Source organism: Loxodonta africana, chromosome 6 (assembly GCF_030014295.1).
Source record: "Loxodonta africana isolate mLoxAfr1 chromosome 6, mLoxAfr1.hap2, whole genome shotgun sequence".
Lineage (NCBI taxonomy): Eukaryota > Metazoa > Chordata > Mammalia > Proboscidea > Elephantidae > Loxodonta > Loxodonta africana.
The window spans coordinates 72700857-72717895 of NC_087347.1; the positions used below are offsets into that span (position 1 = coordinate 72700857).

At 36.7% G+C, this 17039-nt stretch overlaps 1 protein-coding gene across 1 annotated transcript in view; it reads left to right on the forward strand.

Moving 5' to 3' along the window:
* Positions 1–10687, forward strand: part of OLA1 (Obg like ATPase 1) — a 188584-nt gene extending 177897 nt beyond the window's left edge. Inside the window, exons 8-11 of the mRNA XM_003406217.3 lie at positions 3754–3894; positions 4584–4680; positions 6757–6879; positions 10170–10687. Coding sequence (XP_003406265.1) covers positions 3754–3894; positions 4584–4680; positions 6757–6879; positions 10170–10271 — 463 coding nt within the window. The 3' untranslated portion in view covers positions 10272–10687. The remainder of the gene's footprint in view (positions 1–3753; positions 3895–4583; positions 4681–6756; positions 6880–10169) is intronic.
* The last annotated feature ends 6352 nt before the right edge of the window (positions 10688–17039 follow it).

Consider the following 17039-nt stretch of genomic DNA (forward strand, 5'->3'; position numbering starts at 1 on the left):
TTGAGTTCAACTTTAATTTTCCATATCCCTAATGTGCCACGGAAGCCCTGGTGGTGTAGTGGTTAAGTGCCACAGCCGCTAGCCAAAACATTGACAGTTCAAATCCACCAGCCGCCCCTTGGAAACCCCATGGGACAGTTCTGCTCTGTCCCATAGGGTCGCTATGTGTCAGAATTGACTCGATGGCACTGGGTTTGGTTTGGTTTTTTAATGTGCTAGTAGCATACTTTTTTTTTAAGCCAATTTTTTTTTTAACTGTGCTTGAAAGTTTACAGCTCAAGTTAGTTTCTCATACAAAAATTTATCCACACATTGTTATGTGACCGTAATTGCTATCCCTATAATGTGACCGCACATCTCCTTTCCACCCCAGATTTCCCATGTCTGTTCAACCAACTCCTATTCCTTTCTGCTTTCTCATCTCACCTCCAGACAGGAGCTGCCCATTTAGTCTCATGTATATACTTGAACTAGGAAGCACACTCTTCACAAGTATCATTTTATGTCTTATAGTCCAGTCTATTCTTTGAAGAGTTGGCTTTGGGAATAGTTTTAGCTCTGCGTTAACAGAGAGTCCGGGGGCCATGTCTCCTGGGGTTCCTCCAGTCTCAGTCAGAACATTAAGTCTGGGCTTTTTATGAGAATTTGAGTTCTGCACCCCACTTTCTCCTGCGCTGTCACGGACTATCTGTTGTGTTTCTGTTCCCTGTCAGGGTGGTCATTGGTCGCAGACAGGGACCATCTAGTTCTTCTGGTCTCAGGCTGATGAAGTCTCTGGTTTTTGTGGCCCCTTTTGTCTCTTGGGCTAATATTTTCCTTGTGTCTTTGGTGTTCTTCATTCTCCTTTGCTCCAGGTGGATTGGGACCAATTGATGCATCTTAGATGGCCACTCGCTTTTTTTTTTTTTGAGATGACTAGCTATAGTTTGGGGTATGGTTTGTGGCAATAGAATAGACATTTTTCTGCCAAAGGTAACTGGTCCCTGTGGGGTTCAAACTTGTGATCTTGGCCTCATTATCACACTATTGTAACCATCAGACCTAACAGAAATATTATATATATTTCAGTCTGTAATCTTGAAATCGAGTCATAGTTTTTAATTACTCAAGGCTTATTTCAAATGTGTAATTAAAAATTGCTTTTGGACATTTCCCACTTTTGTTTGATAGTCAAAGTCACAAAAGTAAAGCAGACAGCCAAAGAACCTAACTCACTTTTCATCTATGACAGTGAAAGTCACAAAAGTGAAGCTTGCAGGCAAAGAGCCTAACTTACTTGATGGAGAGTGCTACGGTACCTTTTTCTTTGAGTGAGGCTGGCTGTAGCAGGTCTGATGTCAGTCACTTTACAGACCTCTAGACCTCAGTGCTCATTTATTGCTAAAATGTACCAGCTCTGCTTCTGCATTATGAAGATCATCTGTCAACACTTTGAGATATTCTCCTTTGTTATTAAGCTTGTGATGCTCTACACTGTCAGGTTTTTTGCCAATTATAGTTAAGGTACAATGGTGTATTCACCAGATCAGAGTCTCACACTGGTGGTAGAGGAGTGATTTGTCAGTCTTTATTCATCTGAATTGTACAGTGGAACACCTGAGGAATGCAAACAGTCCCTCTGAGGACTCGGTAGGAAAGCCTGCTAAAAGGACAGGATACAACTATTGCTATTCTGAATTCATGTTTAGCCAAAGTAATTATTTCTTAACTTGTTTCATAACAGTTCTAGTTTATTAGTTATGTTGACCATATTCATGAAACAAAATGTGTATGATATTTTTATAGTATCCTTTTACGTGGGCTTGTTTTATTATACTTTCATTGAATCTGTTTTGGTATGTGATCTGCTTTTTTAAAATGACATATTTGATCCTGACTTGTATAATAAAAGTATGTTGCCAAACCATTGATAATGACATTTTAATAAAAACTTTTATTTAAATAGCGGAAGCCTATGAAGTAACTTAGAATTCCATAGAATTCCATAGTGTTATTGTAGGCATAAATACCATTTAAATTTTGCCTTTTTTCTTTACCTGCCCATCATAATTTTGGATATGAAGATATCTGGTTGGATTTCATATTTTAAAGGCCGCATACTTTATTCCAAAATGAATCTTAGGGTTTGGCCCACTTTTTTTTTTTTTAGGGTGTGACCAAAAGGGAAAAAATACATTATTTTGAAGATAAAAAACCACCAATAACATGTTAATACGTAAGAAATATGGCATCCTTTTATAGCAAACATGTATCAACTGTTGTATGAACTTTTCTTTACCTCATCCTAAATCCTCTGATTACCTGCCATTTTCTTTATAGGTGAATGTTGATGAGTTTATGGCTTAGTTCTTGTTTTTCTTTTCCCCTAAAGTAACATTCATATTGATTATTTAAAGGATTTCTATGGCAGCTTTTTGCAATAATAATTACTAAAACCTTGGCTTAAATATGGGAAAAAAGTGAAACTGTAAGACTGTGATACGTATTACATTTTTAAGTATAAATTTCTGTGGAATCCGTAGTCAATCCTATACTAAACGCAGTTCCAGAATCATAAGAATATATACTGAGAATGAAAATTAGTAGTAATAACTACTGTTGTTGGCTTACTATTTTGCCAGGCATTATTTTTCCAGGTTCTTTACAATACAATATGTACTATTATCTCTGTTTTTACAGATGAGAAAACGGAGGTTTAGAAAATTTCAATAAGCTGCCCAGGAATAAAAAGCTAGTACAGTGGTAGGATTGGAACCTGGTTAGTCTGTTCACTACACTTAAACTTTTCATTTGTGTTTTAATTACTACTTTGCCATAATACTTTATGCTTTGGAAGAAAAAAAAAAAAGTCACCCAATACTGTCTTTTCAGGTAACAACTAGTATCAATTTCCTAACTGATTTGGCTTTCCAAACCCTTTGTGATTTAAAAACAAAACAAAACAAACCTGTTGCTGTCCAGTCGATTCTGATTCATAGCAACCCTATAGGATAGAATAGAACTTCCCCCACGAGGAGCACCTGGTAGATTCCAACTGCTGATGCTTTGGTTAGCAGCCCTAGCACTTAACCTCCAAGCCACCAGGGTTTCCCCTTTGTGATTAAAGGAATTTATTTCCTCTGCAGTTCTAATCATTCATGATCCTTACAAAATTCAGGTTCACAAGAACAGTGTGGACACAATCAGCTAGATTTGTAAATCTGAGTTTCTGGACGTGATTGCTTTGGGTAGTAAAAATTTCCCTCCAAACCAAAGACAGCTTTAAGTTCTATTAGTCCAAGAAGGAACTGAACCAGGCATCTTGTGAAACAAATTATTTGTTTGCCAAGGACTCTTCAAAATTAGCTGGCTCTTTTAGGTGTGATTACTTTGCAAACAGAATTTTATTTTTCCCTTTAAAAATTAACTTTGTAAAGTAAGGAAAAGAATAAGAAATCATAAAATTGAGGTTTTATTCAAGGGCACAGGTGTTAATGCTGAAAAAATTAAGTGTAAATAAGACAGTTTTAAAATATTTGTATAATAGTTCTTATAACGTGCTACAGTAAAACTGGATTGCAGTAAAATATTATGGCGAATACCTGAAGCAATTGCTGCCTGTTAATGCCTTGACCTTGGAAAGCTATACACAAAAAGATGGCATCATAAAACCGTGCAATTCTTATGAATATGTATGTGCTACTTGATAATAATGAATGTGGTACAGTCATGCATGCAACTACAAGATAATGTTGTGCCCTTTTTTGTCTACAGGTTGATAAAAATTAAAGAGTGGGTGGACAAGTATGACCCAGGTGCCTTGGTCATTCCTTTTAGTGGCGCCTTGGAACTCAAGTTGCAAGAATTGAGTGCTGAGGAGAGACAGAAGTATCTGGAAGCGAACATGACACAAAGGTTAATTAGCATTCATTTTCCCCACACTTTATTATCAACTATTTCCTTGCAGTAATTTAATTGCTTGCGCTGATAGAATAATAAATGACAGAGTAATTACCATTATAAAGAGGGAATCTTCTCCTTTCTTTACCATGAGACAGAGTGAAAAGATTTATTTTAAATTAAGTTTTTAACTGTCATCTGTCATCTCTGTACAGTGTTTTAATTATAACATAGGTATTAGTTATGTATATTTTTGAGAAGGAATGATCGCCAAAACTCTTTCGTCATGTTTGGAGGGGGAGGGGAAAGGGTGAATCAGTTGCCATAATTTTTTCTGAGTAGCAATAATATATTGTTTAAACATTGAATTTCAAATAATTTTGCTTCTATGACCCATGTCCTGGAAATAATTAATACTGGACAAAAATAGTCATAGCATGGGCAGATCTATTTTTTTTTTCTTTTTTTTTTTGGTAGTAAACAATTCAAAATGATATCTTCAGACTAACACAATTAAAACCTTTTAGAAGGGCTGTTTTTAGAAATAGTCATATGCTTTCTGGTCTCTTCCAGTGTATTATAAAAGATTGTGGCACTTACCGATATTTTTAACATTTCTTCTCGAAATGAGTAATTTTAGCTCTATACCCATCTCTAGCACAATCAAGTTGTATGTCAAGTGAATTTGTTTCATTTTATTCCAGCGCTTTGCCAAAGATCATTAAGGCTGGGTTTGCAGCACTCCAACTAGAATACTTTTTCACTGCAGGCCCAGATGAAGTGCGTGCATGGACCATCAGGGTAAGATTCATACTTATTCATCAGCTATATCCAGTTCCACACTATTGAATTCAGATTGATATCACTGACTTTGAAGTTTGTCATGGTGGCGGTTAGCTAGTCATTACAGATGAGGTTTTTGTCCAGGATAACTTTAATTATTTGTGAGCTGCTGAACAGTGAAAGTGGAGCGGCATTGATTGAGGCAGGTAACAATTGATTCTGCCTATTACATAGTCTGAATTTCTTCATCCTGTAGAATCTGTCTACCCTCCTCCTGTGGTCAGAGATAAGACGCACCAGTATTGTGCTTGCTTAATCTGTGTGACTGGGTTTGTCTGCAGTGAAATTGATGTTGCTTTTCATTTTGTATTCGCTAAGTTTGTTTGGGTTGCGGGTGGTTCTTTCCTCCTTTGCTTTGCTCGGATTACATTTTCAGCAATAAAAGCAATATGACATCATTATGCTCTTCATAGATGCACAGTTGGGCTCAAAAAGCTAAACTCAATGTGTAATAATTCATGCTTTTCTATTTGAATTCATAGCAGTAGTATTTATTTTTTACAGTGTTGTATATTCAATCTTGTTTCTTAAGAATGTGATATGTATTTTAAATATTGACTGATTATGATCAGAGAGAATGACTAATTTATCCCCAGAGGACAATAGAAACTGAACTATAATGGGTTGCTTTTAAATGTAAATATGCTGTAATATGGTAGTAACTATTAAAATATATTTTGAAATATATGTAGTCCTAAATAGTGTGTTAGAGAACAATAATGCCAGAACTTTTAGAAATACTCAGTGTCTTATTCAGTCTTTTATTAGGCTTTTTAAATATGTACTACATAATACATTTTAGTGCTGCTTTGATTTCTGTTTTCAGTGACTACTGTAATTTATTCTGTTACATTTATTTTGATTTAGAATGGATAGAAATACGGAGGCAGCTCAACATAATGTTAAATGTGTTGTGTGAATGTGAGCTTCACTTTTCTTTTATCTCCTCTCCCCTTTGTAAAAAAAAAAAAAAAAGAAAAGGTTTAATTGACTTCTAACCAAGGTCCTTTTATATAGACTTATAATGTCAGAGCAAATCCGAGTTGGTAAAGAAATTGCCAGAGTTTATTTTTTACTATACATTTTAAAGACATATTTTAAAACCTTAAAACTTCCCAACTTACATATATGCGGCAGGAAAGATGACATGCTCTTAGGCTTGAAAATGTGAAAGCTGGTTTATCTTAAGACTGATTGTAAGTATCCATGATTTAATGTGCTAAGATATTTAGTCAGGTAAGCATCAGTGAGTAGCCATATTAACCCAATACATCTTTTATTGTAAAAACTGTGCTTTATAGTGTTAGACTTTTTATCACTTGAACATGCTTTATTAAGCAGCCTTTAAGTCACCATTATTTATCAGATTTTTTTCCATGGTTTCTTATGTCTGGAATGTATGTCCTTGTAATTTAACATATGGGATAATTACAAGACATTTTTCTTTCTGTATCAACCTGAATTTTCTTTCCTGATGGTTAGAGGAAAGGTGTATTATGCAATGTGTTTGGGAAATTTTTTATTTGAATTTTATTTTTGTGAGAATGTAAAAATGATTTGCAGAACATAGATTATATTACTTGTTGGAAATGCTTAAAAAAAAAAAGTCCCTTTATGTATTGATTTTTATGTGCTAGATGAGCTGAAATTTTGAGGGCTTTTCATCTTTTTAAAACCTTTGATAATTCAGCTTGAAAGTTGCTTTAAAATCTTTACTATTATTGTTTTTTCTGCTGTGGAGAATAGAAAATTGAAATGAAAACTACACCAAAACCAGACCACTGCATCTAAATCAATAAAGCTGTAGATGACTGTTAGGAAAAACAAGGCTGTGTTTCTTTAATATCTATTGATTTATCTGTGACACAGATAATGCCTCCGTGTTGAAAATGTACTAATTGTACACCTGACATTTTAACAGATACTAAAACTAAAGTTAAGGTGAGCCCAACTATAGATCAGAGAAGGGACTCTCTACACTTAGAATCAGTCATCTTAAATGCAATTAGTTCTCTCTGGTCTTTCGCTTCAAAGAAAGGGACGAAGGCTCCTCAGGCTGCAGGAAAGATTCACACAGATTTTGAAAAGGGATTCATTATGGCTGAAGTAATGAAATACGAAGATTTTAAAGAAGAAGGTTCTGAAAATGCGGTGAAGGTAAGGAATCATTTTCTATTTCGTATTTTACAGTTTTCCACTGATAGGAGGATACTTAGGATAAAAACAAATGGCAATTGTCCTTTAAGCCGTGTAGTCTAAAATAGTAAAATTATCAGGAGTTTAGTGTTACTGTTAACCGATTGAAAAGCTGTAGATATTCACGTTTTTAGATAATCGAAAAAATGTGTAAATTGTTATCAGTAATGTGCATTTTTTCTATAACTGAAAACCAGTTTTAAGTAACTATAACAAACCAAACAACAAACGGCAACTAACTATAAATAAGTTCAAAGAATTTCTGTTCACTTACGGCTAATGAAAAATTATACTTACTTTAAATATCTGAAGTAGAAGTATATGATTAGGATTAATTCAAGGAAAGGGACAGAACTAGTTAAATAAAACCTGTCTTGTTGAAACTTCATGATTACTGTTATACTTTTTTTTTTAAGATCCTTAGTAATTTGATTTGCTTTCTCGACACTAGAGGGCAGGTCCAAAATTGTGCTTTATTTTAGCTAATAAGTATAATTTGATTTGCAGCCACCAATAGTGAAGCAACATGATACAGTAGTAATAAATGATTTTGATTTTGTTGCAAAATTAATTTTGCTTGACTGAGTTTTTACTTAGAGAAACATAATGCTTATGTCATCTCTAGTGGGCAGATAGGACAGTTGATTAAACTGACATTGTAGGAAGGCTTCTTTATCTTTAATTTAATTTGATATTGGGAAACTACCATAGAAAATGTTGAAGAATTTAAAGAGTGTACCCTTGCCTTTATTCTTTCATAATTTGAAAGGAATGCAAAAAAGTTTATTTCGGGTTTAGTTATTCTCACTGGTGTCGTTGGAAAGATCATACTGAACAGCAGGACTCTAATAGGACTCTTGGAGCCCCAGGAAGAGGAGGGAAGAAATCTTGGTGTAATTGGTTTAGTGTGGAATGAGAGCCATTATGTTTTTTAAAAAGAGAAAGAAGTTACTTTACAGTTAAACAAAGTCATTAATTTTTCAATGGTTTCATCTGTATTGATAGATAGGTATGCAGAAATTCAGAGTGAACTTTAATTAGTTATACTAATTACACTTGAAAAATCTAAGGTTATTTTTCAACTTGATGCGTCATATTGGCATATATATGTATTTTAGAGTAAGGATGATAAAAATGGGAATATTTTCTGCTAATAGAATTCAGAAATCAGATGCTTCTTTTTTTTTATACTCTCACATGGTTTTACCAGTCCTTAATGGATGTTTGTTTTAATAAATGTGAAAGATATATATAAATTGTGAATACTCCTTTAATAATACAGAGAAACCTTATACTATACAGTAAAATAATTTCTCCTGCTTATAGAAATATTTAACACTAACTGGGAGCTTTTATACTATAAATCGCAAAAGGTTAACCTCTGGCTTTTCAGCCTAGAATACTATTAAGTATTTTACGTGGTTTTTAACCTCCAGAACGAGCATTTCAAAATTTGAACTCCAAGTAAAATAAAGCATTTATGAATTGCCTTATGCTTCTTTATTCAGCAAATATTTCCTTACATATTATCATCAAGTAGTTTAGGTTTGAGAGCAAGACTGTGTATGTGTGTATGTATGTGTGTATATTTCTAACACCAGTGCAGCATAGCTAATTTAATGCCAGTGCTGTGAACTATATACTGAATAGCTCTGTGTGGGCTTTGTAGTCTACAGGGATATCACATTATTAGCAATCATATCTGCTTAGGCAAAGCTGCCTTCTACAGATGGCTGCTTTCAAGTGCAAATGAACTGGTTAGACGTGTCTTGTTTAATACATACTCAAGATTCACAAATGGGTATTGATTTTTTTTTCAACCAGTGTTTCTGATAGCAGTGGAAATGGATTAAATGGTCTCTCGAGAATTTAAAGGAACACTGTCACTTTTAATTAATAGTAAACTTGAGTGGTAACAAAGTATATAAACTTACATTAATATGTCATGTCAATATGTATTTGATTTAGATTACTATATAGTTTTTAACAGTGGGCTTAATTCTAGAAATAAATAGTACATGGCCTTCAATACATTCCATTTCTTTACAAAAATCGTGTGAAAAAAATATACATATGCCTTATAGAATGTTTAGGTACGTTGACTTTTTTAAAATCAGCTTCATTGTATATGAAGTCTAGATAATACGTAGTGTAGAAATCACTAGGGCTCTGTGATCTTGTTCACTGATTTTAACTTAGGATGCATGATCTTTGTTAGTGTTTCCCTTACTGGTTAGTATAATTTTACTTAGCACATTCTTGTCAGTATCTTCAAAGAGAAGTACTAATCTTATTGGGCAAAGTTTTCATGTTCTCAATAAATTCTAACAGAAGAAAAATATTTACGTGAACTTATTCCAAAAGATCGATCCTCAAGTCCTCATTTTTGAGTAGCCAGCGATGGGACCATGTGGCACCAGGTTGGGTGTGTGTGGTGTTACCGGGTGGGAGCTAAATAGCCTATCTGCTTAGAGTAGAGTATGTGTGCTGTGCACAGGGTCAATCTGGGTTTCTGGAGCTGCGGCTTGTTTGTATTAGAATTATCAGCACAGTGCACATCTGGAGCTCTACATACCAGCAGGTGGAATCAGTTGCTTTGCCTGCTAATTTACAAGTGAAAAAAAAAAATCTACAATTTCAACCTGTTAGATTCTGCTGGTAACTTGGGCCATTAGTAAACTTCTTCACGATGAATTCTAGTACACACCATGGTGTATGGTCATTGTCAAGACTACATAAAAAACTCTAAAAAGAAATAGTTCAGAATCTGCACACTATAATTGGTAATAGTTTTCCTCATAGCAAACTATGTTTTTGCCATCACCAGTGTCACCAAAGAATTTAAGCAAATAAAGCAGCTTTAAACTAGTTAGATAATCTTTTTCTGCCTGGTTTGATCTGTTTTGTTACAGTGACTTGCTGGATGTTTGCAGACACATCAGAAATGTACCATAAACAGCGTGTAATGAAACTTAATGATATTGGTATAATTACATTTATGTACCAAGAGTTTAGTGGAGAATACATTATGATTATGTATGTATGTAAAGTCTAGTTCTACCCAAATCAGGAACACTTTTCGTTTCTCTTCAAGTCTGGTTTTGAGTTCCTATGCCTTCCTATATTTTGCTTTCTTTTTTATTTTTAATGTAGCCCAAGAAGTATAATACTTTCTGCATCTGCTCCTACCATTTACCTTATGTATTTAGTTGTAAAATAATAACCATTTTCTCCATATTTCCTGTTTGCAGGCTGCTGGAAAGTACAGACAACAAGGCAGAAATTATATCGTTGAAGATGGAGATATTATCTTCTTCAAATTCAATACGCCTCAGCAACCGAAGAAGAAATGAATTTTGTTATTGCTCAGATAAACACACAGTTTCCAAAAGGCTTATCTTTTTTTTTTTTTTTAAGTAAATTTTCTGAAAACTAGAGGGACAAATAAAAGTTGGGGGATGGGAATCTTCTACAAACAAAATTATTTTTATTTGTTTTAAAATTAAAATACCGTGTACCTCCAATGAAATGCAAGTTCACTCAATGTGAACAGCTTTCCTTTTCACGTGATTAAGACCCTACTCCAAATTGTAGAAGCTTTTAGGAACCATATTACTCTCATGATACTTCATTAATCTCCATCATGTATGCCAAGCCTGACACATTTGACAGTGAGGACAATGTGGCTTGCCCCTTTTTGAATCTACAGATAATGCATGTTTTACAGTACTCCAGATGTCTACACTCAATAAAACATTTGACAAAACCAGCCTTGGTGTGTTTGGGGATGTCTGTATTGACTGACTGTGGTGTGCTGAATGCGATACGGCACCTGGTGGTTGCTGATTACAGAATTTTAAGGCGTGTGTATGAAACAGTAACTGGCAGTGTGGGGCAGCTGCAATTGTATCTTAAAAGTGAGTCTTTCATGGGAATCAGAAGAATAGTGTACCAGGGATTTGTCTCAAAATTAATTAATTTGTAGATGGACATTTATTGAAAGATGATAGCAGTGATGTTATGAAGGATATAACATAGGTGACTATGACCAAAAAGAAAAAAATTCGAGGAAGAAATTCTGCTCCAAAAATTAAGGGACTTTTGGTTTGTTGATGTTGTTCTGACCATATCGAAGAGAGTGTTCATTTTTAATTCTTCTTTTGAAATGATTAAATTGTGGCAATTGACCCATTCATGTCTCATCGGTTATATTTTTGTTTCAATCAATAGTTGGTACAAAAATCTCACACACTAACTCTGAAATCACTAAAAAGATTAGACTTAAAATTTTTAAAGCTTCCTTGATAACTTGTTATTGAAATATTTTGGGCCAGTTGAAATTGTAGTGTGTATAATTAAGTACTTTTTCTAATCGTAGCAGAAATTTTTAAAAGAAACAATAATGACAAGCTAGCTATTTGGAGACCATTTGCCACTTAGCCTTCTTGTATGATAGTCTTAGAGTTCTCTCATTCTCATCCCTGTGCCCACCCTTCTCTCCCATGTGAACAGCCCTGCAAGACCTCACTTGTCCCAGTCCACAGCCCTTTTGTGCCCCTCTGTGGCTATAGGACCGTTTCAGTGGAATACAGATTCACACTTAGGCCCACCTCTGCTGTATTACTTTGTCATATTCAGTTTACATTGAAGATGAGGAAGTATTAAAGAAACACAAAAACTTACTGTTGAAAGTTACCTAATGTAGCACCAAAGGCAATAAAAGGGGTGATTTTAAGCATTTGTCTGTGCATGGAAAAGGATATTTAAGAGGATTCAGTTGAGCAGTAAATGAATTTGGAAGCTCTGTAGTGAGTATGGTCTTCTTGAGTCTGAAATCAAGTGATCTTTTGCTAGCATAAGAAATGAGTAAACTGCAGCAGAGAAATAAGGATAAAACTAACTCAAAAGTTAAAAAAGAGCCAAGTAAATCATAGATGAAGCTCAGAGATAGGTAGAGTTGACTGAGTTTACTGAGAAAAATTCTTGTTGTGTTTCTGTATTGGAATAATGTATAGATAAGTGGATTGTTAGGGGATTTCAGCAGTATAAGAGGAAATCAGATAGCTTGGCTTTGAGATATTGCATAGACTTCTTAAAGAAGAAAAGTTTGAAATCTCATTAAAAGCCCTTACGACTGTGTAATTTTACTTTAACTTCTAATGTGATAATTGCATGTTGCAGAACAGAACCATTAATAAAGGAGAGAAGTTAATTTTGAGGTAACTGCATTCTTTAGGGGCTAAAATTAAATGTTAAAAATACTTAATTTGGTTAGAAGTTCTGCAGCATTCTATATACATGTACAAAATTGTATTGAGGCTATTTCTACAAAAGCTGAGGATTCTAAGAACTTTCACATATATACAGGTAATATGCCTATATCTTAATGTTTTCTCCTTTAATATTGATAGAGTGTATTTTTAAGATTATATGTAAATGTCATTTTTGTACCTAATTCTGTAGTTAAAAGAGATTTGATGATTACCGAAAGAGTGAAAAAAAGTTTGTGATAGCATTTAGTTTAGTTCTATCACATTACCATCATACCTTGCCCTTTTGGCATGGCTCAGATCAGAACCAGATCTCCCAAAGAAGCACAAATACTTTTCGTCCATCATTACCTTAGTTAGGAGTGAAATGTCTGTTCTCTTAAAATTTGCCAGCTCCATTTGTGGAATAAGTATTCTTTCTCAGGATTAATCACCTTTCCTTCATTAGAATTCCAGATTGTTTTCCCTCTAGTTGTCTGCTTGTGTTATATTTATATTCTTTGTATAAATACATACAAAGAATTATTTATTTGTATATAAATTTGCATGTGTGTGTGTATACACATATACACGTATATACACACTACTTTGTAAAAACCCTGGCTCTTCTCATTGAAAGAGAGAAAATCCCTTCTTTTCCTGCCTCTTATATTTTTCTGATTAGTCTTAAATTCACTTAATGCCATGCTCTTTTTATTTTGCCAGAGACTTCAGAAATATTGTTTCTAATGGCAAGTTGCCTTAGCTGGGAAAATTGATCTCAACTTATTTTAAGTTTGTAAAAATATGATGAAATTAAAGGTGTAGGTTTGACTTTTGAGTGACTTTTTTGTCTCCTTCTAACCAGTTTGGGACCTCTCATAAAAATTGACAGTTCCCAAATTTCCTTCAAAGTCTGTGAATATCCTGAGTCATTGGTAAATTAGTATCCCAATGAAGAGCCTGTGTTGCAATGTAAAAACATAAGAAAGAAGGAACTCACTTGACCAGCCAGGAGGCAGTTCACAGACCTGTCAAGCCAAAGGTCTGATCTGGTCCTTGGCTCTGCCCATCCAGGTTCTTGACTTTTTCACCTCAGCTGCTGCTATGTGTGTGTGTGTAACACTGTCCAGACGTCTAAGAATCTAATTTGTAAACTAGAATGCCAAGTTGTTCATTTACAGTAGATGTTCCTGACATATAAATAACATGATGGTTAAGGCCCATACTCAGGAGTCAGGAGGCTCCAGACTTTGAATTCAGACTTTTACCACCTCCTACTTGTGTGCTTAGTGGTTAAGTGCTACAGCTGCTAATCAAAGGGTCGGCAGTTCGAATCCACCAGGCGCTCCTTGGAAACTCTGTGGGGCAGTTCTACTCTGTCCTATAGGGTCGCTATGAGTCAATTGACTCCAGGCACTGGGTTTTTTTGTTACTTGTGTGACCTTCTGTAGGCAAATTACTTAACCACTCTGAGGCTATTTCCTCTTCTGTAAAATGGGAATAACAGCACCTCCCTCATGGGGTTGTTTGTGAGGATTAAATTGTCACCTGACACTCCAAGGCCTTTTTTCAGCGCAGCTGTTAAGACTCACTGAGAGAGCGAATGAAAGCGAAAGAAGCTTTATTTAGTTGGCCAAGTAAAGGAGCGCACCGGTGCTTGGGTTGCCAAGGTGTCTCCCCAAACAATAGCCCGAGGGGTTTATATGGATAAAGTAAATCGGGTCTGGGGGGTCCCAGGAGCACCCCAGGGTAGGGCCAGCTTGCTGATTGGTTTGACATGAGAGGGCATTCTCCAGCGGTCCGGTCTTACACGCCTGTCCAGTCTCACAGGGGACCATAAAGATGGCATTTTGCCCACATCCAGGGCATAGACGGGGCGTGTTTTTCGGTGTCTGACGTCAATAAGACGTCTGAGGAGCAAGGTCATCAGTATTGCGCAGTTCAGGAGGGCCTGAGCTCTGATCCAAGACCGGTTTTAGCTGGACTGTAGACCCCAGTCTCTTGTTTTCTTTAACTGAGTGGGAACCGGAAGTACACCTAAATAAGGAGATGCTCTAATTGCAGAGGTTAGTTCCTGTTTTGCCTAATAAGGGGATAGCTTCCGCTGGGAGTTAGATATGTTGCTGAAAATGGTAGGCGTGGCCTCTTGGCACAGCCACTTGTTTATTCAATGTGGCCGGCGTACTGCCAGACTCAAAATGAATTTATATATGTAAAATGCTAAAAAACTGCTTAGCATGTAAGTGCTAAATAACAGTTAGCAATTATTTTTTTATTATGCTTTAAGTGAAAGTTTACAATTCGTCAGTTTCTAATACAAAAACTTATACACACGTCGTTATATGACCCTAGTTGCTCTCCCTGCATTGTGACAGCACACTCTTCTCCACCCTGTATTTCCAGTGTCCATTCAACCAGCTCCTGTCCTCCTCTGTCTTCTCACCTCCAGACAGGAGCTGCCCACATAGTCTTATGTATCTACTTGCGCTAAGAAGCACACCCCTCCCAAGTATTATTTTATGTCTTATAATCCAGTCTGATCTTTGTCCGAAGAGTTGGCTTCAGGAATGGTTTTAGTTTGGGGCTAATAGAGAGTCCGAGGGCCATGGCCATTAAGTCTGGTCTTTTTACTAGAATTTAAGGTCTGCATCCTACTTTTCTCCTGCTCCATCAGGACTACTCTGTTGTGTTCCCTGTCAGGGCAGTTATTAGTGGTAGCTGGGCACCATCTAGTTCTTCTGGTCTCAGGCTGATGGAGTCTCTGGTTTATGTGGTCCTTTCTTTCTCTTGGACTCATACTTTTCTTGTGTCTTTGGCGTTCTTCATTCTCCTTTGTTCCAGGTGGGTTGAGACCAACTGATGCATCTTAGATGCCACTTGCCAGCTTTTAAGACCCCAGACACCACTCACCAAAGTGGGATGCTGAACATTTTCTTAATACACTTTGTTATACCAACTGACTTAGATGTTCCCTGAAACCCTGGTCCCCAGACCCCAGCCCCTGCTACTCTGTCCCTTGAAGTGTTTGGTTGTATTCAGAAAACTTCTTAGCTTTTGGATTTGTCTAATTATTAAATGTTAGCAATTCTTAAAACTTGTGTTTGGAGTGTTTTTCTAGTGCCTGTTCCACTCAAGAGACAAAATCATAGAACAGAAAGTTGTTTGGTGAGAGTAAAATTAGAAGAGAGAAACATGAATCTCCAAGAAATCACTCATCACTCACGGAACCACTAGTGGATGCCTCCAGCTTAGAATAGTTCTAATTGATCAACAAAGCAATTATTAGTCCTGCCTCTGTAGGGTCACAGTGAAAAGGTGGACACAGATAATTAAGGACACATAAGAATGGAAGATAAGGAGACCTGGTGGCACAATGGTTAAGCACTCAGCTGCTAACTGAAAGGTTGGCAGTTTGAACCCACCCAGGCCTAGTGATCTCCTCCGGTAAAAATTACAGCCAATAGCCCTATAGGGCAGTTCTGCTCTTGTCACATGGGACGCTATGAGTCAAAGTTAACAACACCTAACAACAGAATAGGACCTAATAGGGGAATTTGCCTATTCAGCCTCACAGTCTTCCCAGCTCTGGTACTCGCAACAGACTTTTCAATGCAACATGAAAAGAACTGCAGTGCGATGGATCGTTTTTGTGTGGTCTTTCTTGCAATGGTCTTATAACTTCCAAGTGATTGGGTGGGACTGTGTCATAGGGTAATCCTGGCCCGCCAAAGGGGTTGATTAGTTTTGCCACCCCTCTGGGCTTGAAATGAGCTACCCCAGAGGCAAGAAAGAGAAGATCCCACCACCATCAAATAACATCCAGGAGCCAGCACATCCTTTGGACCCAGGATCCCTGTGCTGAGGAGCTCCTGGAACCAGGAGACAGAGAGCACTGTAACACTGAAGGCAGTGAGAAGAGGTGGCAGAGACCCGACAGCAGGAGACAGCGTGGTGGGCCTCCTGGCCCAAAGAGAGGGAAAGCTAAGTGCCTTTGGGTAGAGGCCAAGGGCCAGGGAGAGGCATGCCTGTGAGCACAGCTGGGAAGAGGCTGCCCTGATGGAAGAACTGTATCCTGAGTGTTCCCGTGCCTGAATTGTAACTGCTACTTCCCTAATAAACCCCATAATTGTGACTATTGTCTCTGAGTTCTATGTTGCCATTGCAATGAATTATCAACCCAGCAGAGAATTAGAGAGTGCTGTGGGAGGGACAGTTGGTGTCAGAATTGGTAAAGATGGCAGAGAGAGGACACAAGCTTGATCTCTGCCTCATAGGAATCAGGCTTGGGCTGTTGATCTTGATCCTCCCTCCCCTTGTGAAGTTAGAGAAGGTCAGACACCGCTCCCGAGTCATTTTTACAGAAACTCAAGTCACATGAGTCAGGGTTCTCAGATTCAATTCTTTCTTTTACCCTGAATTTATGCTTCCCAAACCAGGGAATGGCTTATTTTGATGCCACTGCAGGAGACCATTTCTGTATCTGCCTCAAGGGAAGAAACCTCCATGAGATGGCTGTGTTTGTGGCCTGCACTTGAAGGCCCAGAGAGCCCATCCAATAAAGTTGATGCATTCTCTTGCCACAGGAATATGGGAAAGACAGACAAATAGTGATAAGTCCTATCCTTTGATGCCTTTTTCTGTTCTCCATGCAAATCACCATTTTTCTTGGGAAATAAACCATCTTGGTTGTCTTAGAGTACCAGGAACAGGTCCATCCTCAATTAATTATATTTCAATCATGTTTTCCAGTCCTTGCAGATTTACAAAACAGTCTATTCAGAATCATAACTGTAAACTATCTTTTGAAGGAGATTATTTGCAGATTATTATTTGTCCTTTCTACATTGATTTTACTCCAAGAAAATGATG